The sequence below is a fragment of the Leguminivora glycinivorella genome, chromosome 12 (assembly GCF_023078275.1).
Source record: "Leguminivora glycinivorella isolate SPB_JAAS2020 chromosome 12, LegGlyc_1.1, whole genome shotgun sequence".
NCBI lineage: Eukaryota > Metazoa > Arthropoda > Insecta > Lepidoptera > Tortricidae > Leguminivora > Leguminivora glycinivorella.
The window spans coordinates 8,337,506-8,363,601 of record NC_062982.1 but is presented as its reverse complement, the minus strand read 5'-3'; the positions used below and the strand labels follow the sequence as shown (position 1 = coordinate 8,363,601).

General features: G+C 38.0%; 1 protein-coding gene across 1 annotated transcript in view; it reads left to right on the top strand.

The window, feature by feature from the left end:
• Positions 1 to 1,115: 1,115 nt before the first annotated feature.
• Positions 1,116 to 26,096, top strand: part of LOC125232245 (sodium-dependent serotonin transporter) — a 29,745-nt gene continuing 4,764 nt past the window's right edge. The window contains exons 1-12 of the mRNA XM_048137894.1: positions 1,116 to 1,349; positions 1,667 to 1,903; positions 2,204 to 2,430; positions 4,106 to 4,214; positions 6,122 to 6,297; positions 17,812 to 17,871; positions 21,349 to 21,592; positions 21,875 to 22,079; positions 22,749 to 22,887; positions 23,224 to 23,352; positions 23,811 to 24,039; positions 25,813 to 25,925. Of these exons, the coding sequence (XP_047993851.1) occupies positions 1,199 to 1,349; positions 1,667 to 1,903; positions 2,204 to 2,430; positions 4,106 to 4,214; positions 6,122 to 6,297; positions 17,812 to 17,871; positions 21,349 to 21,592; positions 21,875 to 22,079; positions 22,749 to 22,887; positions 23,224 to 23,352; positions 23,811 to 24,039; positions 25,813 to 25,925 (2,019 nt within the window). The 5' untranslated portion in view covers positions 1,116 to 1,198. The remainder of the gene's footprint in view (positions 1,350 to 1,666; positions 1,904 to 2,203; positions 2,431 to 4,105; positions 4,215 to 6,121; positions 6,298 to 17,811; positions 17,872 to 21,348; positions 21,593 to 21,874; positions 22,080 to 22,748; positions 22,888 to 23,223; positions 23,353 to 23,810; positions 24,040 to 25,812; positions 25,926 to 26,096) is intronic.

The following is a 26,096-nucleotide window of genomic DNA, read 5'->3' as shown; positions in this document are numbered from 1 at the left end:
CTATCTTGGAATAAAATATTATTAAAAACTCAAAACAAATACTAAAACTGTTATCTTCAATATGGCAATTTTGTTTAGCATGCAGCGCATGCAGTTTTGTGCATCTTGCATACGCGCCATCTACCGGATTATAATGTTTGCTATTAGTCATCAAACGTACAAAACACCATGAATTGAACCTGATTCAAGTACCCGATTGGTAAAAAAATAATTAATTGTTTTTGTAAATTTCGGTGTTATATAATGATAATGTTGTATGATCAAGTTCCAAATTTTTAAATATTACGACTTGGGTCATTTAAATGAAATTATTTCGTGAATTGAACAATACCATTTGTCGCGAGAGTATAGTAATGCCATCTATTGTTTTACGAGTCAAACATATAAATTGGACTACGGAGTTCCCATTCTTTGTAGTCTAATTTTTCTATGGTATAGACCATTGAGGTATATGTACTACGTAGTACATATACCTCAATGGTATAGACGGTAGTGGAAATGTAAGTGGCGAGATGTCTCCGAGTCCAGTGACACCACTACTCTACCCTAGACCTGTGACTAATGATGCCTACATTTTTTTTAAATGTGTTTTCACGTGATACCATGATAATAAAATAAAAAAGCATGTCATTTAAATTTTGTTCTTCCAACTTAAAAACACGCAAAAATATTTGGGGATTTGAAACAGCGCCATCTAGTTTTAAGCCTAAAAAGCCCATATATTTCAGGGGTACGTTTTTTTGTACGGACTTTGTTTGTCCCGGTATTATATCGTCCTTGCTTTGAAGACATGGTTTTGCGAGCAAAATTCGGAAACGGAAGACACTACAAACTACAAACACAACAAACTGTAGCTCATGCCACCTAGTAATTACACAAAGAACTAATAAAAATGTCAAAGTTCCACATCAATCATTGTCTATGGTTAGTTTGTACAAAGTTTAAATTTTTTTTATATGCGTTTTATTTTTATAACTTTTGCGTATGAAGATATGATACATTAATGATTCATATAAGGTTATTTTTTAATAATATTAGACTTGTAATATTTTAATGTTTTGTTTCCATTAAAATGAAATAAAAAGTGTTTGTCTTGTCTTTGGTTATCTCTCATTTCCAAAATGGCGTTGGTCTGCTGCAAGCGTTTGTGATTTTCTGCAAATATTCTGTGTTAATTTTGTTGTAGAACATAAAAACAATGGCCGGTTTTACCGAAAATGCGTTAATACGTAAATTGCAAGAGCTGAATTCGAGTCAGCAAAGTATTCAGACTTTATCTTTATGGTTAATTCATCACAGGAAGCACCATGCCGCTGTCGTAAAAACTTGGTATAAAGAATTATTAAAAGGTAATTACTTGCATATTTCGTATGTTAAAAATTACATCCACAACGTAATTACGCTGTATCGATTTCCTATTGCGAACGTCCTGTTACTTCATGTTAATGATTTAAATTATTTTTTCAATAGCCAAAACATCAGACGTGGTGCCAAATCTGCCATATTAAGATTATGGTCGTTAATAAAAATGTTGACGTACCTACTTACATTGTTTATTTTTCTTCGAGTTGTAAAAACTGGATTATTATGATCCACGAAATTTTGCTTTAATTACACTTAAGAAACCTACATACTACCAGTGTTATCATAATTGTTTTCTTTTCAGTTAAAGATGGGAAGCAGTTGACATTTATGTATTTAGCCAATGATGTTATTCAAAATAGTAAAAAGAAAGGTCCTGAATATGGCAAGGAGTTTGGGGAAGTTCTCGAAGATGCTCTGAAGCATATGGCAAAGACTGGAATTAACACTAAGACAAAACATTCTTTGCATAGGATATTAAATATATGGCAAGAGAGAGGTGTATATGATGCTCAGAAAATACAGGAACTCAAAGTGGCTGGTGAGTATGGAATATGAAGGACTGGTGTTTTATTTATAAATTATATTACTACAAGTATTTCATCAATTTACTGATAGAACAAGGCTCGAGTTATGCTTTTATAAATACTACACTCATATTCTTATTACCATGACCTATTTAGGTACACAAATTACTGTTAATCGATCTTGAAGCAGTGCTAAGGAAGTAAGCCCTAGTTACTAATGGTTTAGATCAAAATAATGCTGCTATTTAACAATGTTAACTCATGAATCATATTCATAGGAATCTAAATTGTTATGGCAACATATGTTCTTTCAGTGGATCCAAATGACGCTGAGCCTATAAAGGCAAACAAACGAAAATCTGTAGACGGGGAACCAAAGGATCCGGAGAAGAAGGCAAAATTAGATTCTAAGAAAAATGACAAGCGGGAGAGACGCCGTAGTGAGACTAAAGTAGAAGTAGATGGACAGATTGAGACACACACCACACTTAGCCCAAAGACTCCACCCGGAGACCCTCCGGAACCAGATGAGTTGATTAAGGTTAGTTGCAATTTTTGTTATGTAACATGTTATTCCTTGTTAAGAGTCACAAACTGGTACAAGTAAGCGTCTATTTAAAAATAACTAAATGGTCCTTTACAAACTTACAAATCTAGTGCAAAATGTTTACCATCATAATTTCATGGAGGCACAAACTTGCCTTACTATTTTAGTCAGTCTCAGTAAAAGATGTATGTGGGTGAATCAACTTTTCTTGCCTGTTATTGCCGTGGTTACAGTCCCCTGAGTCACGCTTGTTTTATGCAAGCATGCATGTAGTCCATGTGTGTAGGTGGAAAATTAAGGAAAGAGCTTGTTAACACTAGAAAAATGCATATTTGTATAGTTTAAGTAGCATAATTTTGCATAAAACCAGCGGGACTCAGGAGACCGTAACCATGGCAATAACAAACAAAAAAAAGTTGATTCACCCATGTACTCACGTTGACTGAAGTAGCACGACAAATGTGATTGTTTATGAGTTAACCACCTTACTACATCTGTATATTTTGCCATGATTGCAACTGTTATGTATTTTGCTTGCTGTCCCTAGCTTATCTATATTAGTGTAAATAGTAATAGTTTAAATTAAAAACCATTCTTGCTTTATTTAGATGGTTATCTCACTGACATGGTTTTCAAATACAACAATACTATGTTGTTGCAACTGTGAATCACATGTGATATTCCCCTAAAAATGTCATTAATTTTTCATACCTACCCAACATTGGAGTTTTCAGCTACCCTTAGTGCAGGTAAGATTTCAAATGCCTGTGTGAGTGTGGATTAAATTTGTGTTAGACTAGTTGAAATCTCAATATTGTGTTTTAGTGCACAATTTCATGCTAGATTCATATTTGCAATTGAAACAAAATTACAATTTTTATCTAGATGGCATGCATATGCATAGGTAAAATAATGTTTAGGTTAGAAATGTAGGTTTATTTGTCTCAATGTACACTGAAATTGTAAACACAAAAGGTAATTAACTTTGTGACATTTCCTGTTTATACAGACTTCAACAATAGGAGTCATTAACATTACAATGTAAACTTAGCTTGTGTGACAACATTAGCAATGACAATAACTTGTTTGGCAATATTTTATATTTTTATTAGGTCTATAAATTGAAAATCACCCTTCAATTAAACTTTTATGTTAGATCTTCTAGGTCACCTTTTAAAATATTATCTATAGAAGAGCATGTTACTAGTTTACTTGCTCAAGAAACTTGTTTTCTGGCTCATTGACTATCCTACTGCTGTAAATTGTAATACATACAGAAGTCTCTTTCTAACAGTTCATTGAACAGTATGAACTTAAAAAATCCTACTCAAAGTATGCTATTTCGTAATTCAAATGCAGCAGCCAAGGTGTTAACACCATTTCTTTTAAGTACTTCTGCTTGTACTACAACTTAATGAGAATTAAAAAGCCCCAATCACATGATATAATTGCCGGCTCCACACAGACCGCCGAGGCACGTCGCGAGACAATATCTTGGCTCCACAGAATGGCTAATGCAGATAGTTCTCGGCCAAGACAGCGCGTTTACATCCAAAGCAGGTCACTTGGCCAAGGCATATCTATAGTTGACTTTTGCCTCGCGAAATGCCTTGCTCTGTGTGGAGCCCCTTTACATACATAATTTTAAACAATGACTTTCCTTTTCCAGGCGCTCCTAGAGTTAGAATCAAGTGCTTCCAGCGACGAAGCGGTCCGCGAGAGAATCGCCTCCCTGCCCCCCGAAGTCTCTGAAGTGCAATTATTGTCTAAGTTAGAAGGTAACTCGAGAGACATCCTACTCACTAGGGTTATTATAAGACTGGTGTTATTTTTAAAACAAAGATTCAACTACCTCTACAGATAATTAATAAGAATAAAAACTTCACCTGGTTACAAATTTTTGTTTCATTTCTAATAAACCCTATTACTATATCGGTGTTTTAATCATGTATCCAAATCGCTTAAGTGCTTTGGTTTCAAAAATATGTTCTGCATTAAAGCTGATTGTACCGAACTATTATTGATAGAGAAAACAAACTGTTTTCATAGACAGTTTGTGTACATATGTATTTACATAATCAGCGTAATGATAAGATTAACAGAACACTACAAACTTTTATATATTATTGTTCTTAAAAATCTACAAACTTGTTGGTTGTCAAAGAAAGATGATATAACAAGCATAAGCATACACACTAATACATACAAACATGAAAATAACAGGAAGAAATGCAAAACGAAAGTTTGTAACCAGAATAATAACACTTCCAATTCTACCCAATGAATACTAAATTACACAGGCAGTATTGCTGTTTCGATATATCACATATAAACTTACTTTTTCAACCCTTTGACCGCCTCAGTCTGCCACCTTTAAATGAACCTTAATTAATTCTAATAAAGTTTCCTATTGTATGTGTTTGGCGGTCAAAGTGTGTGTACCTACGGTCTAGTTCACAAACATCTTTACAAGCCCACATGCCAAAAATATGTTTACACGTCTATGACAAACGACAATAAGGTCGTGTATAGATTTGGAATGTTGGTTTGTGAAGTCAATTGTACCCGTCGATAACACATACCTATCTTAGACATGGGCACAAACAACCTAAACCTGCTTCTGTCTTGTCCAATTATTTTAAATATATGCGCGCAGTTAAAAGCTTAAAGACGCTACATTTGTAGACTTTTTCCTATTCGAATACCATACAAAATAGCTGTAGATAAGTAACTAGGTCACTAATGAGATTCGGATATATCTGGTATTCCTATCTGAAAGACTACGTGTGGTTAAAGATGCGATAAAAATAAAACAATCAATCAGCGTAAAAAGAGCTTGCAGCTATTTTCGGATACCTAATATGAAAATTTCCGTCATATTTGCCCCTCGCCCCACGTGACTCAATAACGTCCGTCAATAAATGTTTAATATAATGTAGACCTGTCTTGGGCGAGTCAGATCGCTCCGTCGAGCGACGCGTGCTTGCTGCCTCGGCCGAGGCACGTCTATCTCTACACTAACCTTTGACGCGCGAGCACATTGCCTCGCGAGGTCCTCCGCTCTTTACGGACCCAGATAATTGATCTTCAAAAATGGAATATCGTCACTACTTTGAAAAAAACTTCTATTTTCTTCTGTCAATGAAGAGAAAAATGTAATAAGTATATATGCAATGCATATAGACTTACTAAGTTTTAATTTTGAGGAGCAGTGTGAGATACGAGATTTTTCAAAGTAGTGACGATATATACCCTACTACACCTTAAGCACAGTATAATAAAGAGTATTATCGTACAGTATGGCCACTCATGCTCCCCGCTGAAAGTGCCGCCCACCCCCTCATACAAGCATGGTACGCGTTCACCTACACGAGCTTAGAATGTGTGCTAGGAACGCGCCTCTTTCATATATTTGGTTGACTGGTAGAGAATGCCTTTTGGCATTAAGTCCGCCATTTGTACATTTTTGTATATTTTGTGCAATAAAGTTTAAATAAATAAATAAATATTTGATCGCCAGTGTCCGAGATGTACCTTAACACTTTCGAAACCGGGCTCTACGCGGCGCTACGACATTTTCGCTACATACGGGGAAACCCATGTAATCGGCTACGCTTCTACGAGCGGTGTACCCGACAGTCGGGTTCTTGGTAGCGAAAGTGTTAAGACTGATTTTCGTCCACAGATAAAGAATCGGCGCTCGCCCTCAGCGCCATAGTCAACTCCGCGGTAGAGCTGCTGGCCTCGTACAACCTGCGGCTGACGGAGGAACTGGAGAAGAGACGGAAGGTGGCCGCCATGTTGCGGGACTTCGCGCAGGCGCAGAAGGACCTCGCTAAGCAGGCCGAGGCGCGCCTCGAGGTATTGTAGCTTAGATTATAGAGTATATTATTTATAGCTGATTATCCTCTTGGAAAAGAAACAGTGAAACAAAAAAAGATGGAATGATGACATCATAGAAACCGCAGGAAATAATTGGGAGCATATTGCGGAAAACAAAATCAAATGGAAGAAGATGGAGGGGCTTTTACCTCAAGGGATCACACATCAATATACAATAAACAAAATAATATGGCAAAATAAATATGAAATGTGTGGGAACAAAGCTAAAAAAAAAAATAGCTGAATATAGCTTAGCAAATTACTCGTAAGAAGCACCAAGAAGAATAGTAGATTACTTACCGACGCCATTAAAACGAGAAATGTCTCACATCAAATGTCAACGAACATGTGATCTGAGGCTTTTCTGTTCACTATTTTTCTGATCAGCGGAGCTGAGAAGCGGTAACTTCGTTGTGCGCAGAAATATGACAGACTAGCTTCTGCCCGCGGCTTCGCTCGCGTTATAAAGAGACAAAAAGTAGCCTATGTCACTATCCATCCCTTCAAGTATCTCCATTTAAAAAATCACGACGATTCGTCGCTCCGTTTTGCCGTGACAGACGGACAAACAAACAGACACACACACTTTGCCATTTATAATATTAGTATGGATTTCAGTTCAGTAGCTAAGTGTGATATTAAATTTCTAGTGTAAAAGTAAATTTCCAGTAACTGTCCCCCTTCTAATAACAGGATTAACCACCTTGTACTAAAAATGAACTCTGCATGTTAATAAATATAATTTATTTAACATACATTGGATAATAAGTTATTGATATTTTGTACAGAAATGAACTCTACTTATACGTAAAGATAATTCATTGATGGTGTCCAGTTACTGGTAATTTACCCTATACGTACATTTTGACAAGGCTAAGAATAGCACAACGAAGACATTTTTATTTAATTTTATCTAAGTATTTTCACCACTACAATTCCTTCCTTTATTAAACCCAAAGAGGATCGAGTATTATAGAGAGTTACTGTCGAAGTAAAATGTGTAATCACAGTGCATATACTGCCATCTCTTGACAAAGGCTTAAAACTGTTGAACCTCAGTTTTGACAACTTGGCCCATATTCTTAGCCTAATATGTGTTGAAATGTCAAATATTAATATTCAGCGCCATGTAGCTGAGCGTCCCCCAAAGGTGTAACGCCATCTAGGCCACCGTACCTTTTTCTGTATGGTACTGAGGTACGTTTTTTTCTTAGACTTTATCTTATACAGGGTGGAAAGGCACGACGATCCTTAGTTAGTTTAAGTGATGGAAAATCGATTCGTAATATTTAGATTTTTATTCCGAACAATCAGTAAAAATATTAAAATTAATTAATTTTCTTCTCAGTGACAACCCTGCCATTACTACGTATACCTACCCATAGAGTATTATTGAATAGTAGAGTTATCTATCAGTCAAGATTTTCGAATGCAGCGCCATCTATTATTCAGTTACTACAACTTTTCATGTGACTTTCCATGCCTAACGGTTCCTTATAGCACATGAAGCATGTGGACCCTTTAGACATGGAACGCCACATATTTATGGCGAGATTTTTAAATAGGTTTGATGTTTTCATCTTTCAATACACACTTATTTGCCAAAAAAAGAAGATCCATACTAATTGACCATAGAATGTTGCTCGCTAGTTTGCAGGTGGTACAGCGACATCTAGCGAATAACTTGCACTGCGGTATATTTGTATTTTCGTATGCATTAGTTTGGGTTATCTCTAGTCTCCCTGGTTTGGGTGTTTAGTTTAGATTAAATTGTTTTTCACGCCCTTTATCGTTCACTTAAACATATCCTAAGTACATCGGATTCACTATTTCCTTTGACTGAAAACACCGTTGATGTTTACAAAAATATTTACTTTGTCATAAAGATGTGTGTAGAGATGCAATGGAAACAATTTCGAACAAACAATAACTATTTTATTCAATTCTATGTTCAAAGTTGCCTTTGTGCCTAATAATGCAGGCTGCAGCCCGTGCGCGAGTATGCCGGTGTACCTTTGCTAATATTCGCTCTCGAACGTTTCTACGGCGCAGGCTGTCGAAAGCAATGGTTAACCTTTGCCTCATTTCTTCGGCGGTGTCACACTCCGTTTTGTACACTATATCTTTGATAGTCCCCCGAAGAAAAAAGTCCAAGGGCGTCAGATCCGGAGATCTTGGCGGCCAACGATGCGGTCCAAACCGGCCGATCCATCTATCTCCGAATTCATCGCTCAGCGCTAGCCGCACTTCGTTAACAGAATGAGCCGGTGCACCATGTTGCTGGAACCATACTTCTATACGCACGGCCACTGGTAACCCGTCAAGGTAATTCTGCAACTCCGCAAATTCAAAAGTGCCAAGTAGCCGGCTTTGTTCAAAGTTGGAGGCAAAAACCAGGTCCAATCAATGTATCCCCGTGAATAGCAGCCCAGACGTTAACTGACCACCGATATTGGTGACCCGAATGTCGGTATTCGAACGGATTTGCTTCTGCGTAGATATGTTCATTTCGCCTATTCCACATACCGTTGCGCGTAAACATACTTTCGTGCCTCCAAATAATGCGGTGGATGAACAGGCGATCTTCCTCCAGTTTGTTCAAAAGCCATCGGCAGTATGCTTCTCGAACAGCTTGAACCCGCTGAATGCTGTAAAGGTGAAGACGTGCGCGTTTTTTTTTTTGCAATTTATTTGCGTCGCGATTTTATCGCGGGGAAGAATGAGTCAATTTTAGTAAATAACATAGGCAAATTCAGTTTAATAATTATGACATTAGGTAAAATGACATTATCTTTGCGTCAAATATCTTCTCAATTTTCGACCACGCAAAGAGTTTCCTTAGTCATCGAAAATGTAACCTATTAATTTTGCGAACCAAATAATAGTTAAGAACCAGCTCATGCATGAAAAACTGTATTCTTCACGTCCGGCGTTAAAAATAGTGCTGTGAAAAGCGGTTATACCTATTATTACATTATATCAATCTAACACCACAGACGGGGCAGGCCGGGGTTCGGGTAGACCAAAAAGGAGATAGCGGGATGACCTGGACGCATTCTAATGGTGGGAAAACGCCGACAATATTACAGGGTCGAGTGGAAAAAACGAGGGGAGGCCTTTGCCCAGCAGTGGGACACAAAAAGAGGCTAATTAAAAAAAAGTAAGAAATACGTAACTGTTTTCATGATGAAAGAGGTCGCGGTATCATCTTTAATTGTTTATGACTTCATGTTTATGATTAGTAAATAGTCAATGGTTGTCATATCTAATGTCACATGAACTATTTGTGTTGATATTATTAAAAATATGTAACATAAGCTTTCATCTGAGAATTACACAAATGGAGCCACAAAGAGAATGGTCCCAGAATATCCTGCGACGATTGTTACCGGTGTAAAATGGTCATCAAATTAACAAGAGTAAATGTTCTGTCATCTAGCGATTGTTTACAAGTAAGGTCATTGACCCTGTCACCTCTTTAGGGTTTGCACTTAGTACATTTTTACAAAAATGTTTGAAAGGCTATAACTTGAACATAGTTAAAGTAAATTGTATAGTTTCTAGGGAGAAAATGTTGTCCTACGGCTGCACTATCTCCCATTTCCAGAAAGGATCGTCGCGCCTTTCCACCCGGTATATGTCTTTGATTAAAACCCTTCTTTCTCCCCAGGAATACAACATAAAGCTGCAAAAGATCTACGCAGTGAAGACCGAAGTGAAGTCCCACATAGAGAATCTTCCCGACGTCTCGCGTCTCCCCGACGTGACGGGCGGCCTGGCGCCCTTACCGTCCGCCGGCGATCTCTTCAGCATTTGATCAGTGAGGTGGCCCAAACATGTGCTACTAGAGCTGTGGAAGAAAATGATTAGGTGACAGGAGTAAATTGAATAAGCGAAATTCTGCTCAAAAATGTCTTAGTTTTTTTGGAATTCCGATACAAAATCTGTTGCACATTCTTACTATCAACATCTCACATTACACGTCACATTAGATAAAGTCGCCGTCAATAGAACTTGTGAACAACGTAAACAAACCTTGTAGTTAAAATATAAATTATGTTTAAACATAACTACTGTCCATATTGTTCTAACTAGGTATATGGTGCTTTATTTCGTGCACTGCATAAAGTATTTTATTTTAAGTATAGGAAACTAGCCTATTAGTTGACACGTACGACAGAAGACGGAAATCGAACCTCATCAATAGGGAACTTGACTGTAGTTAAAATATGTTATACCACGCACGAAATAAAGCATCAGATAATAGGCTACTAGACTCGTATCGAATTTAGCACATCAAGTTATTGTTTTCTGTAGTATTTGACTTAAGAAATCAATATTTATAGCTTGCGGGGATTAAAAGTGCGTGATGACTGCGTATTTTTAATTAAAGATGTGTGTATGTTTGTTTTTAAAATATGGACTCCGAAAACGGTGTTGGCCAATGAAGCGACGTCACATAATTCAAATCAACTATGGAAATTAGAGGTACTAATCTAATCTCCATAGAAGCAACCTCTATTGTATTAAAATTCATAGTCGTTGCTCGGCTGTGACAATGTCAAATATTTTTTCCAGATTTTTTCTAAATCGACTTACGTCATGTCATAGATATTCTATAGATTAATATGACTGATGTTGTTTTTGCCTGATCACGTAAAAGTAAACTTTAAATTATTTTTTTGCTGGTTTTTAAGTCGTAATAAAATATGGTACTATTTTTTTTTCGTTTAATTAGACAGTAATTAATAATATAAGACATACTTTCAAAAAGGGTCAAGTAGCCTATTATAAGAAAAACATGGACAGAAGTTATGTTTAAATCCAATTTTTATTTAATAAGTCAGGTAGAAATATATAAAGTAACTTGAGTTGACCGTGACGTCATTCAATTCGATTTCATATAAATTCCATATTAGTAAGTCGTTCATTTGAACGAATTTTCGTTTTGACAGTTGTTAAAAAGAAGCTGATTTGACTAAGAGGCAAGTAGCCTATTCTTTTGTCTATTTTCCTCTCTATCACCTACAGATTTATATAAAAAATAGTCGGTTTTTTATCCTCTTGTTTCGTTCATTTGTGTTACCTCCCCGACAGGTCGGGCGGCATGGCGCCTCACTGAGGGCGGTAATTCCATGTAACAGAGTAATGTAAGTGACCTATTATTTGCATGTTTTTTTATTCATGGTGCTAATTTAAATATCAATATATCTAAGGATTAAAAGTAGGCTTATCTAGAGATAAATTAAGACTTCAATTTGCATCATAAATAAAAAAACATGTAATGAAGTGGTCACTTACATTACAGTTACGTGGAATTGCCCGGGCGTTTATGATCCTAAATAAATTGAGTGTCAGCCCTTGTTACGGTTTACAAACAGAACTCGACTATCGGGTCACTGAATGTGCTAAGCAGACATTTTTGATCAGAAATAAAATTCAATTAAAAAATCTGGCTGTCAAGTTCTACCAACCTTAAAATAGAAAAACTCAACGATTCCCCATAAAAATGCCTGAATGTAGCTTTTTACCATATTGTAAGTATTGTACGGTTCTCGAAACCTCGACTCACACAACTTGTTGCATAAAATGCATACCATATTTTTATAGATTAGCTTGTAAGGTGATGTAGATTTGGTTTTTGCCTTGTTTTCTTTAACTGTCCGATGTTCAAAAAGATGTTAGAGTTGTATTTTGTGTGATTTGCCACCTATAATTAATTAATAATCCTAAGAGCCGTCACACACTAGCGTCTTTTGAGTCGGCGTTTAGTCAATGCTATGGAAAACGGTGACGCTGACGCTCGGGAGGCCCTAGTGTGTGATGGTTCTTAAATTCACTAAATGTTAAAAATGTTAAAACTCGATATTATCACTGTTTGACGCGTTATATACATATATTAAAATACAACTCCATTTCTAGATAATACATGGCAATTTTGTGTACAAAATGGTATATTCCCATTTCTCCCCTCAATAATGTATATATACCTACTAACCCCCTTATTCATAAACATACTCTATAGTTATCAAGCCGATAAAGTTCGTTTGTCCCTTTTCGACATATTGGATATTGGTGTGATAGAAAAGGACAAACGAACTTTATTGGCTTGATAACTTTAGAGTGCGTTTATGAATAAGGGGGTATGAGTAAACTAATAAGGCTTATGTTCTTAATGATTGTATCGGTATACAGTCGTAACGTAACTGTCGAGAGCCACTAATTCATTGGTTCATCTGTTCTATTTTCATTCGTTGCATTCGTGCCAGCTCTTTTGAATTGACCCGTACTGACCTAACGAAAAATATAAAATGTGACGTTTTCAAGTAAAGGTTTCAATCGACAGGTTGTCCATAAATTTCATAAGGTTGATTTCAAAATATATATCGCCTTATTGTCAACCGCAATAAGTACCCTTTCGTTTGAAAACGGCGTATATATAGAGTAAATAATCAATTTATGGCAACCCTATTGCGTTGTTTTTTTTTCTTCGAATAGTTTTAAATATTTTGTGGCCAATAAACAATCTATTTTTACTAGGAATCTAATAAATTGGGATTTATTATTAGTCTTGACTTCGCAAATTATTTTCTTTATAGTTTAATTTCTTATATTTTGTATAGTCAGAGAAATCATGAGTGCTGTAGACATCTGTTATATTTTGATTTGTTTTGAATAGATTAATATTAAAAGTAGAAGAAGCCCACAGCTGCGTACTGAGCATAAATTATACATTGTCTAGTTTTGGTATGAAGCATTACGTATTTTTCATCACACGACCCAGAAAAGATATTATTATAGGTAAGGTGAAATACCCCATAATGGACGGTGATGCCATTATGGACAAAAAAACACAAATCCTTAAAAATAAGTATCTAAAATTAGTTTCTAAAAACTGATGGCTATGTACCATAAACTAGAGTTGTAGAGCTGTTTCATTTTGAAGTTTCAATTAATTCGGTTATTTCTGAAGGATTTGGCGAAAAGATAAAATTCATCAGTTTACTCAAAAAAATATCAAGACGAATTCTTAGAAACGTTGCTAGAGTTAGAGTTTGCATTGAGTTGTTGTTAGAGTTGAGTTCATGTATTATTTATTATTTTAATAAAAAAATAATACTCGGTGTAAACTTGAATGCGTTTTACTTACTGCATTAAGCATGAGATAAGGTATAAAACATACTAGTTTGTTGCTCCAAAGATATAAAGAAATGGCGTTATTTTGCGAGTGTCCATTACTGGAACCGAAAAACTGCCTACCTCCTATGATGGACAAGGAACAATTTACAAAACCAAAATTTACAAGAAACATTCCTATGTTAAAATAACTCAAACTAATTGTATTTATGGTGTATAAAATTGACTCATTGAGTATCAGTTGGCTTTAAAAGTAAAATTTTAAACTTATTTCACTGTCCATAATGGGGGATCCATTACTGGAGAACTGCCGTCCATAATTGGAGAAAAAACACCTAGTTTTAATTTGTTAAGTATGAAGAAACTAATAGGTGTATCCTTTGTGCAATACGCTTGAAATGTAAAAGAAGGATAGGACATTCGAGATTTAACACGCTTAGCGGTAGAATTTTTACATTTATGAGTGAAATATCAAAAACAGGCGAAAATTTTTCTTAAACTGTCCATGATTGGGTCCGTTACCTTATACAAGTACACCGCACGACAAAGGCCTATAAAATAGCCGTAGGAGTTATTGATGATTAAAATAGTACATTATGATACAAGTGCGTAAAAAAGGATGTTCGAAACGAGTGGTGATAAATTAAAACACCTCCGAAGGGACTCGTGTCGATTTAAAACACTCCCTTCGGTCGTGTTTTAATTTATCGCCACTCGTTTCGAACTTCCTTTTTTACGCACTTGTATCATAATGTACTATTATAGCATTCATACTAACCAAGTAGAAGCTTGCGGCTGTTTCATTTCATTTCATTTATTCAATCACATAATAAACTTACAGTACCTAATATCACCAAGTCGTTTACATGCTAAATGTCAATTCTAATATACAAATGTCAAAAAATATTGTAAAACTAAACTATTTACAGTACACAGTATTGAAATCTAATAATTATAATAAGTAAGCAATCAATTTCCTAGTACTAAAAAACAAATTCAATCAGACATCAAATGCAATTTAAAAAAAATAATAACAAATATAATTATAAAAAAATAATATAAATTATCAGGGAAACATAACATTTAAAATTTGATAACATTTTCTGCGAAACCCACCAACACCGTCTGCAAATATGTCGGCATCATGACCCTCAGTGGCCATCATATTTAATAACGCCAGTGCCCTGGCTGTGGGCGCGTTGTCGGCCTGCCGGGTGCGCGCGCGCAGCCACGCGAACAAGCGGCGGCGGCGCCTCCAGCTCGGGCAGCCCTCGCCACACAGGCACGTGCAAGCCCATTCGCTCCAACACAGACGAATTGTTAATCCCATTGTTAATTATCCCATGATAGTGGTCTAATAACAATAGTTTCCGCCTCAATTCGAGTGTATCTGTTATAATTAACACTCTTGTTTATACTATTTCAGCCAACCTCCTTGTTGCACAATGTAATATTACTCCGGTCATAGATTATTTCAATATTCACTAAATTAAATTGAAACCCGCTTCGTTAACATTTTGTGATTGACATTCATTTTGATATGAATATCCGTGCGCCGCTGTGGGGTTCTATTTGATGTGAGAATTTTGACACTTTGTTGATTTGCTATCACGGGAACTGATATTGAAGTCATATAATTATAGATTACCTAGGTTATGGGTTTGACTGATTTTTTCACTCTACTCCGGTATTAAAAGACGATACGTTGAAAAATGTATCGTATTTCGTTTTAAATGCTTTGGTAAAAATAGAGAACTAAGAATATATCTGTAATCTATCGCAAGCTCGTATACCCAATGTAACAGGCGGTCTATACGGTAGATGCCGATCTGTTGGTGTGTAAGTGAGACAGCACGATATAAGTGCAGTTGTCTCGCTCACACACCGGGCGGTCCTGCATACATAAGTGCGATAATATTCTCTCCGTAACCGCTGCTTTTACGAAAATATCTATTATGTATAACAACTCAATGTATCGATTGATTATTTAAAATGCATGTTAACCGCAGTTTTTTATAAATCAATATTCAACATTACATGGTGCCATTTTTAATTAAAAGGATACCTACTAAACTTATTGTCTTATATATTAAATGTATCTCATCAACAACCGACAAAAAACGGTACATTTTGATTGAAAATGTCACAAATCATAATGAACATCGGTTTGCTACACATTTCTAACCGCCACATTCTTTAATTTCCCAACTAGGCTAGGCGGTCGACTGGCATTGTAAGGTACCTAGGTCTCAAAATTACTAATAGACGACCGCACCGCATCGTGATCTAGAATTTTATTCACGTAAGTGAGAGCGAGAAAAATAACTTTGTCGCTCTAGTAAGAGAAAGAGAGAGAGAAAAAAAAACTTTTTCTCCGTCTAGTGAGAGTGAGAAAATACAACTCTTTCTCGCTCTCACTTACATGAAAAAAATCCAAGATCGCCGTTACGGCCCAGCCACGCTGTGTCTCGCTCCAATGTATAGCCGCCGCTCACCGCTGTCGCGCTTAGACCAATGTCGTGGCTCAGCCATTAGGTGCGGTAGTTTGTTAGCTACTATAGACTGCGATACTTGCTTGCGAAAGATCCTTCTGTTTAAGAGCCAAATATTATTTTATTACGTATTTGTACGTATTGGTGCGAGTCAATAGACTGTCGGGCTACAACCCATATGTATAGCTAGAACCATCCTATTTAATTATAAGATTGTTATTTTATATGCTGTTTTATTTATTTACTCCTGGTTTTACGGCCCAGCCACGGCATTGGTCTAAGTGCGACAGCAGTGCGCGGCAGCCATACGTGCGAATGAAAAGTCCCATCGCTGTGTCTCGCTCCAATGTATGGCCGCCGCTCACCGCTGTCGCGCTTAGACCAATGTCGTGGTTGAGCCGTTGGACTGTTTTGCATACACATATAAATGAAGAGGCAACTGACATTTGGGTCACTTAACTTCGAACTCTGGTAAATCCATTCTGCTATAAGGTTGATTCTTTTTCAGATTATATATATTTTTATACATAATCAACCTTAAAGCAGAATGGATTTACCCGAGATTGAAGTTAAGCGACTCATTTTACAACGCTACTGCCACTATAACTATACTTATTAGTGCGTTTTCACATTATCCGATCCGATATCGGATGTAGGACCGATATCCTATACATTAAAGGCGCAATCTTAAATTTTTGGCTTTGAAATCCTTCCGGATCGGACCGGATATATCGGATCGGATGATGTTAAAACGCACTTATAGTAACCGCCTTCTGTCACTCGCCTGTTGCTGATACAGTGGCGACATCTATCCTAACATTTAAGTTTGCCTCAATGATAATACTATGGAGTTGATAATAAGATGCAATACAAGGTACCTTCTATCGAGCTAATTTGAAGAGTCTCCATCTTGAGATGAGATGAAACTTTTTAAACATCGCAATTCGCAACTTAAACAAAGTGTTTTTGGTTTTGTCATGTTAATCTGTTGAAAAATGCACTGTTTCATTGAAATTATAAGGTCGCATTTTGCAAGTTAACCCTTTACCTCATGAAAGAAAAGATATTTGTTGAAATTTAAACTTTAACAGTTCTCAGTAGAGTTCAATATCATATCGTCCATAAATGGCTTCGTATGAATTAAGGAGTTAAGACTTAACCCTTCGTATACTTAGACACGGATCCGTGCGTGGGAATTTGAATCTATTGTTTTAAATGTCAAGGTCATATTTTCACTGATCAAAATTGACAGGCCGCATACGAGGGGTTAAGGCGTATTATTTTACATTGACCAGGAAACGTCATACAAAATGGTCCACTAATCCAACCTTGACAACAATCATGTCATTCTGCTAGAATGAGGAATCTTGTACCATAAATATATAGATAATTAAAAGTCTGTCTTGTACTGACATTTACCCTTTGGCAAAATACATTGACATATTTATTTCTGTATTAACGAAGTATTTTGGATGTGTTTTATTTGTTATTTCTAATATGAGCGATAGCGGGGTAAGTCTAAAATATTCTCTGCATTTCTTCTACTATGTACTTATGCTTATACATTTACCTATCAAAACCTAAACCTAGTTTTAGCAATTTATTTTATACTAGCTTTTGCCCGCGGCTTCGCTCGCATTAAATTCGAAAATTCGGGAACGCTCCATACAATCTTCGACTTCCTATTTTAGGGAAGTGGGAGGTAAGAAAGGGGTAAAAAGTAGCCTATGTCACTTTCCATCCCTTCAACTATCTCCACTTAAAAAATCACGTCAATTCGTCGCTCCGTTTTGCCGTGAAAGGCGGACAAACAAACAGACACACACACTTTCCCATTTATATTAGTATGGATATATTTTTACAGAGTTCTGCATCGAAGACCGCGACAGATTCGGTGGATTCACAATCAACAGATGTGCCTTTGGTAATTATGTAATATACTTATTTACAGTTTTCCCATGTCCCACCTATGTTAGTAAGGAAGGTCAACATGACCGTGAAAAGACCGTCTACGAACTCTAGGAGCCCTGTCCCGTAGCGGATTGGCATTTCTACGTCGCGAAACGAAAACGAAACGCTGCGAAAGCGTAGTCTGGCTCTGTCGCACCAACACGCAAGAGCGATAGAGATAGATATCCACAAGCGTTTCGTGAACGTAGCCGAATATGCACGCTTTCCTGACAATCGTCTTTCGTCTTGTGCGACGGAAGGTATAGCACTTCCTTTATGTATCTGACTGATTATTTTAACATTTTGAAAAAAAAAATTTTAGGCATCATCAGTATTGTTCATCATCATTTTCCACGAAATCTTATACCTCTGCCACACTATGCTTCTCGCGCTGCTGCGATGTTGCCCTCTCCGGCCACACACTTAGGGAATGCAATTACCGGTCGTTTTTCAAAACCGGTAATTTACCGACATAGCGTCGCAAAAACCGGTAAACCGGTAATTTCCCGGTTTTGATTTTATTTCATGAAAAATCAATATTTTCCGTCAAAATCGATAATTAAGTAGTTTTTTTAGTAGTGTTCATTAAACTACCACTTTCAAAAGACAAATATGATTAATGAAATCTTGAAAAAAGCAGGTTTTAGGACTTTGTTACAAAAAATAAATACATTTTAGATGCTAAATCTTACAATTAGCACTCATCTTCGATAAAATCAATAAAGATACTAGAAATCATCATATTATTCATATAAGTATCACGTATTTGTAATTGCGTAAAGGACAACTGCAGGACCCTGGTTCTTATATCCCACCAGAAACGTGCTGTGTTACACAGCAGATTATAATATGTCACATGCTGGACTGGCAGATCCCGCAAAAACAGGCAAGTTTCGTCAAGGGCAAAGGTGCAAACAGATCCTAAATATACGTCCATTGATAGAGATGGCTTATGAATTCAGTACTTCGATGATCCTCTGCTTCATCGACTATTGCAAAGCCTTTGACTGCATCGTTTTGTCATCAAGCATTTGGTAGCTTTCATTGAATTGAAATTCCGTTGAAAAAGGAAACTGAATTAGCAGAGAACCTTCGAGCCCTTTTACTTTTGTAAAAGGTGTTGATAAGATTACCCGTCACCTGCCTTCGGTGAATATGTCATCAGAAGAGCCTGCGGAAGCTGGGAGGGAAGAATCATCATTGGTGCGCACCAAAATAACGAATCTTTGATAGGCAGATAACACCAAATTTCTGGCCGTCAATGAAGCGGAAATGGTTGACAGCACTGGTAAAATGGAACGCATCAGTCTGGAAACGCATCTCAAGATCAACCACAGTAAAAACCAAGCTCATGGTGGTGGATTGTGGTAGGTAGATACAACACACAGGTGCTCTTAGGCCAGTAACAGTAGATGACTTCATATACTTCGGCGCAAACATCGACAATATCGGTTCTTCTGAAAAAGAAAATCAGAATACGCATAGGAATGGCCAAAAGAGTCCTAGCTACAAGGATTATCTCCATAAGTCTTGGTTCCTGAGAACCGTATGTCTCTAGAAAAACCAAAACCGGATTGGTTTACGCTCTAGTCTTCTCCATTTTCATCTAGTCTGAAAAAGGCTGCAACCGCATTGAGATTTTCGAGATGCGGTGCTAGATGAAGATTTTGCAAATACCCTGAATTGCCTTCCGTACAAATGTGTCTATCTTACGCGAATTGAAAATCAACACCAGGTTATCAACCATCTGTTTACGTAGAATTTTGGAGTTTTTGGAGGGAAAAGGCCACAACCTTGAGCAACTAATCATTACTGGCAAGGTTGATGGCTAACGATCCAGAGGTCGCAAGATGGACAGATGAGATCCTTTCTATCCTCTACACCCAACTTCAGAACCGGAACAGAAAGTCAGAATAAAACTGATTATATTGGGATTTCACGACCCTCAGCAATGAAGATACAATGGCGAGGAGGACCCGGATCTTATTAAAGCTAATCAAATATTTAAATAACAATGAGTGAATTAATGGTCTTATCCTTCATTCGGGGTCTAAATTTGGAGTTTATAAACCCAACTGTGGATAGTGAACTGATTATCCACAGTCCAAACTTGTTGGTTTTATAGAAATCAGGTTTTTTTTTTATCTTGGAACCGACTATGCAGGCACGCACAGTGCAGGCAACAATACACGGACTCTAGCCGCTGCAAGAGCATGATGGATCTCCATACTCTTCATACGCCACGAAACATGTCGGCAGACATAATTGTACTTAGTACGTTTATGAAACGACAACCAGTCATCCCTCTCGCGCGTATTGACTGTCGACGTATTACAGTGGGTAAGATATAACAGACGTGTTTTCAATACCACAATATATACAAAAAATAAACGTTTTCATGTAGAAAACGAATTCTTACTAAATAAAGTGATTACCAGAAGTATCTACAAGTGTTTATTTACGAAGAAACAGCGACAGAAGTGCTTTTTGTAGTAATTTTAAATTTCGGTAAAAAACCGGTTTTTGAGTATATTTACCGGTAATTTACCGAACCCAAATTTGGCAAAATTACCGGGAAACCGGTAAACCGGTTTACCGGTTTGCATTCCCTACACACACTGCCCTACTCGCGCGATTATTCGCACTAGGTTATTGCCGGCGCTTTGACTCGCGCCAAAAAACCGACAAAATATGGAGCGGTGGGCATGACGAGCGGCATGACAAGTAGCGCGGCCACACTATGCCTCTGCCTATTCCCCACGCCGCTCGTAGAGTGTGTGGCTGAGGTATTAGCAGATGGTTGTTGCAGTGATTTTATTATGTGGTGCCGGTACATCATCTTTGGTGGCTTAGTAGTTGGGTGGTTTGGTGTCAGTATTGTTATGATAGTATTTAATAGGTAGCGCTCAAAAATTGATAATTGATTGTAAATCCTATATAAATCATCCTTGCGATAACTAATACCTTTCCTTCCCTATGACCATCTTTCCTGCAAGCAATTCGAATGTTTCGAAAGCTGAAAGGTGATTGAAAATTAGATTCCCTATAAGAGCTTAAGTTGGCATCCCACCGACTGCGCCATGTAAAGTACTAGGAATCACACAGTATAACCACCTCAGCTGATTTTCCCTTTACTTAATGGATAAAATTGAGATATCGTATTTTGATTAAAAAAATAGTACATTGTGAATGAAGGGCAGAAAGTGGCTGTTTGAAGCTTTAATAACTCGAGTTTGTAATCCTTCAGCCGCTCGTGAAATACCTACGCTGACATTTAGAACATTCATCCGCCATCTTGTAATTTTTAACATGACAGGTCGTGGAAGGCCCCACGCAAGTATTCACTTTACCGCCCTAGGGCGTTAAAATAGCTTATTACGTATCAGTATGCAGGCATGTAATAACACCGTTTACGAGCGAGTGTGATGAAATACTTTTGTACTCCAAACAGGTGGCAGACCGTTGGACGAACAACATAAATTACCGTCAACTAGTCGTCTCATCATGCGTAGGCATCCTTCAACTGTGGTGGCACCCATACCTCTTCGACCTGAGGAAGCTACTGCCCTTCGTGTTTCTGTACAACGTGTTCAGCGTCGTGATTGGCTACCCGATGTTTTATTTGGAGCTGGGGATCGGAGTGGTGACTAAGAAGGGGGTTATGAGCTCTTGGGACTTGTCGCCTGTTGCTAGGGGTAAGTTACGTATTATCTATTTTCACTTGAGCCTGCTGACAACAAGAATTACCTACCTAGGTTTGGTTTATGAGACATCTTTACGCGGCTCTTAAACTGTTTTCCTGGAGTTTCTAATAAATAACCCTGTAGATTCGGGCGAGTGACGGGATAAATAATTAACGCCATGTGACTGAAATCAGTAATTTTCTCGTCACTTGGATGAGATTGCTCGATGAAATTTATGTCGAGTAGCTTATAAAAAACTTACGACGTTTTAAATTTACTTTATTCCTCATCTAGGTGTGGGCTGCTCAATGCTGCTGACCTGCGCAGCAACAGCGCTCGCTCTCGGTGCAGTCAGCGCCTGGTGCCTAGCGCAGCTGGTACACTCAGCGCACTCGTTCCTGCCGTGGCTTCACTGCGCGGCCGCTGCAGTCCCGCCGTGTGCGGCGCGACACCGCTCACTGACCGCCGGCAGTGAGACACCGGCGCACTCCTTCTTCTTGTAACTAGAGTACCTTTATAATTGATAGCCGTATCCATCACCTAGGTTGTTAGTACTGACATGCTGAACATGTTTAGTAGTCAGCGCCTGATGCCTAGCGCAGCTAGTGCACTCATCTCAGCGCACTCGTTCCTGCCATGGCTTCACTGTGCGGCGGCCGCGCTTGCCGTGCGCGGCGCGATACCGGTCGCTGGCCGCCGGCAGTGAGACACCAGCGCACTCCTTCTTCTTGTAAGTAGTTTAAATGGGACCCCCTTGTCTATAATGGTGTGCGTAGTGACCGTACTAGGTCCCCGCGCAATCAATGCTTGGTATCTAGCGGATCTAGTACGCACTTGTTTCTGCAGTGATGCTGTTGACTTGTGCGGTGCGGTACCGCTCGCCAACCGGGACACTGGGAGAGGTTTTAGTTTAGCAGTTGTCACTTCTGCAACTGGATACGACGACAGGTTATGAAAAACATAAACAATAGGCAAACATTCAGGGCTCTATGCATGCTTTTTAATTGCTTATCCTTAGACAGCTGTCTGGCTTATTACATCCTATTACCGTCAACACGACTGCCGTCGAAGTATTTCTTGTATCTTTAGCTTTAGACACCATAAAGATGGTTAACCAGTTTCTAGCCTCCTCAAGAAAGCGTCAAATTACTTTTGATTGGTGTTTCAGTAATTTCGTGTTGAAACTGAGTCGAGACGGGCTAAAGTGCGGTCTCGGTAAGATTGTGTGGGAGCTCACCGTCTACTACATCATCTGCTGGGTGCTCATCTACTTGATTGCTGTCAAGAGAGTTTACAGCTATTCTAAGGTAAGGTAAAGAACACAAAATACTTTTACCGTTTAGGATTAGATAGAGGCGGTTTAACGGTTTTGATATTCGGTGAGATTAGAATAACTAGCAGATTCGATTCTGATAATTATTTAAAATTTTATGGTAATTATACGAAAATCAAGCACATAATAAAATACCTAAATCTTCGTACTTAGTAAAACGTGATTTTTGGACGTCTTTTCTTTAGTGATGCTACGATAAGGTGTGCTGCCGATACCGCGCGGGTACAATGAACCACTAAACACCATCTCATTTGTGAGAATAAATTACGTTTTTTTTTTCTGTAAACACCCATATTTAATTTTTTTCCAGTTGGTATTATTTAAAGATACGCTGGCGTTTTTCGTCTTGATTTGCTCTGCGATTGGCTGCCTCAACCTCGATGGAGCTGGCAATATGTTCCAATACTGTGATTGGGGCGTGCTCTCCGAAGGAACACAGGTCAGGCCTTGCAACAGTGTCAATCGTTTGCGCCTGTAGCGTACAAAACCATAGTCTCTTCTCTATAATATATTATAGTCGTTGACATAGAGCCTTAGGGTTTCGTTCGTTACAGCGCAAACGACTGGCAACTTGGCTAGGCACCCAGTTCACTGCTCGGTTACAGTGGTACGGGACTGCATTAGTTCTTGGTGAGTAAGTACCTAGATGTAATTGGATTGATACAACGGATGCTGGTCTATGTAGCATTGCTCTCTCTATATACTTACTTCCATAGAGTGATGGTGACAAACATGCATACGGCCCGTTTGACAGTAGGGCAGACATTAATTAAGCTACAGCTATAGTTTAATTTCGGATTTCTAATACTTATGTCCTCTACGAAACGATGCCATAGTCATAATACCTACCTACCTACCTACCTACTACGATTAGTTAACCTTGCTTAACTTTTCCAGATTTGGAGAGAAGCGATAGAATACTCTCTTATCGAAATGGCAGTCGGTCAAGGCACGCTAGTCATGCTAGGGTCATACTGCCCTCAACAGCAGCACAAGCTGTCTACAACCGCATTACTTACGTTCCTAGCGGCTAAGGTCGGCTGTATGACCAGCGCCTTAATACTGGGAGCTACGCATGGAGCGTTGATGAAGGATTATGAAGTTAATAGCACTCATTTGTGGAGTGGTGAGATCTTGTTTTACGTTTTGAAATGTCTAAGAACGATAGTCCACTATCATATGTTTATCATAGAAATATGATCATAGGTCTGTATGCCTCCCTTTTTCTCCAACGTGAAGAAAAAGGACAGCATGTTGTGATCATATTTCTATGATAAAAATATGCTAGTGGACTATCGGCCTAGAAAAATATGTTCATTCTTATGAAAAAAAAAACGTGGCATGACATTATAAGCTGCTATCATAGATTAAATATAAGAAGATCATACCATCCCATACATTAAAATGCGACCGCCTAAGATCGCGCATACACTACACCACACATAGATGGCGCCACAAAAAATGCCTTGTGGACATCGATTATTCGTAGATTGGCGTTGTGTCACTTTCGAGCCATAAATCTATGTCAACAGTGAAACTTAACGCCATCTACAACTTCTACAAGTATAATCGAAAGCTACAAGACATTTTTTTTTGGCGCCATCTATGTGTGGTGTAGTGTATAGGTACTCGTTCTTAGGCGGTCGCATTTTTAACCCCCGACGCAAAAACGAAGGGGTGTTATAAGTTTGACGTGTCTGTCTGTCTGTCTGTCTGTCCGTCTGTCTGTCTGTCTGTCTGTCTGTCTGTCTGTCTGTTTGTCTGTCTGTGTGTGTGTCTGTCTGTGGCATCGTAGCTCCGAACGGATGAACCTATTTTGATTTAGTTTTTTTTTTTTCTGAAAGCTGAGTTAGTCGGGAGTGTTCTTAGCCATGTTTCATGAAAATCGGTCCACTATGTCACGGTCGGGGGTTTTTTCAAAATTTTAATTTTGTGGTTAGGTTATAATGTATGGTATGGTATGATCTTCTTATATTTAATCTATGCTGCTATCTATATTATGGTCACTGGAAGACTGTCAATGTAGAACTACAACTTTTGGCGATCAGAGTTACAGTAGGTAATTCTACCTACTGTTTTACATATGTAAAGATCGAGGCAACGTAGGAAGGTAGTAGACTACTAGAATAATAGAATCGCGGCAATTAGAATATGGACTAGACGATTGAGAATTACCGTAAGTACCACAGTTTAATAAAGAGTACTATCGAACAGTATGGCCACTCCCGCTCCCCGCTTAAAGTGCCGCCCACCCCCTCTCGGTTACCTCAAAGTTACCACCTGTCAAAAACCGCGAACAGTCGACCTGTCATATCTCACTCATACAAGCATGGTACGCGTTCACCTACACGAGCATGGACTGTATGCTATATGAAGGCGCCTCATTTATACGCCGTGTTTTTATTGTTTTCCGTTAAATTCTACACGCAGTCAGTTAGGTTCATCACCAGGAACCACCCTGTATATCGCTTTTCGTTAAATTAAAAAAAAAATTTTTTTTTTTTCCTTTCCATACATAATAAATGAATTAATTAGTGTGAGAGGACCTTAATCATTACATTAAAGCCAGTGTCAAGTGTCTGACGGCAAATCGGCATATCGGATCGGATGTCGGACCGATATCCCATATATTTATCTTTAATTTTTCCTTTGAAATCCTTCCGATTTCCGATATCGGATCGGATAATGTGAAAACGCACTAAGAGTTAGGACGCTAGTTTCTTAGGGAAATTAATTGTATTGACCTGAAGAATCTTCCCCTTAAAGTTAACGGAATTCAATAAAAACAGGGTGTATATTTGATCGCCAGTGTCCGAGGTGTGGTAGTACCATCTACATAAGCTAGGTTTTCAAATAAAAATGATAATTAAGTAGATTTAATTACTTTTTAATATTGCAGGCCCGTCTACTCCAATGATCCTGTGGGCAGACTTCGCGGCTCGTATACCAGGCAGCCAGTTTTGGTCGGCCGTCATTTTCTTCACGCTATTTGTTCTCTCACTTTCTTTTGTGGTAAGGTTCACTGTTGTTTTAAACTTTAGTATCAAGGAAATAACTGCGCCTAACATTTGATTGGCGACCAATACATTTTTGAATACTTTTTACATAACAAAACAATTTAGTTTTGGAGTTTTTTTATATAATTTTTTTTTGAGTAAGTGGTTTTTGCAATTTTTCCTTTTT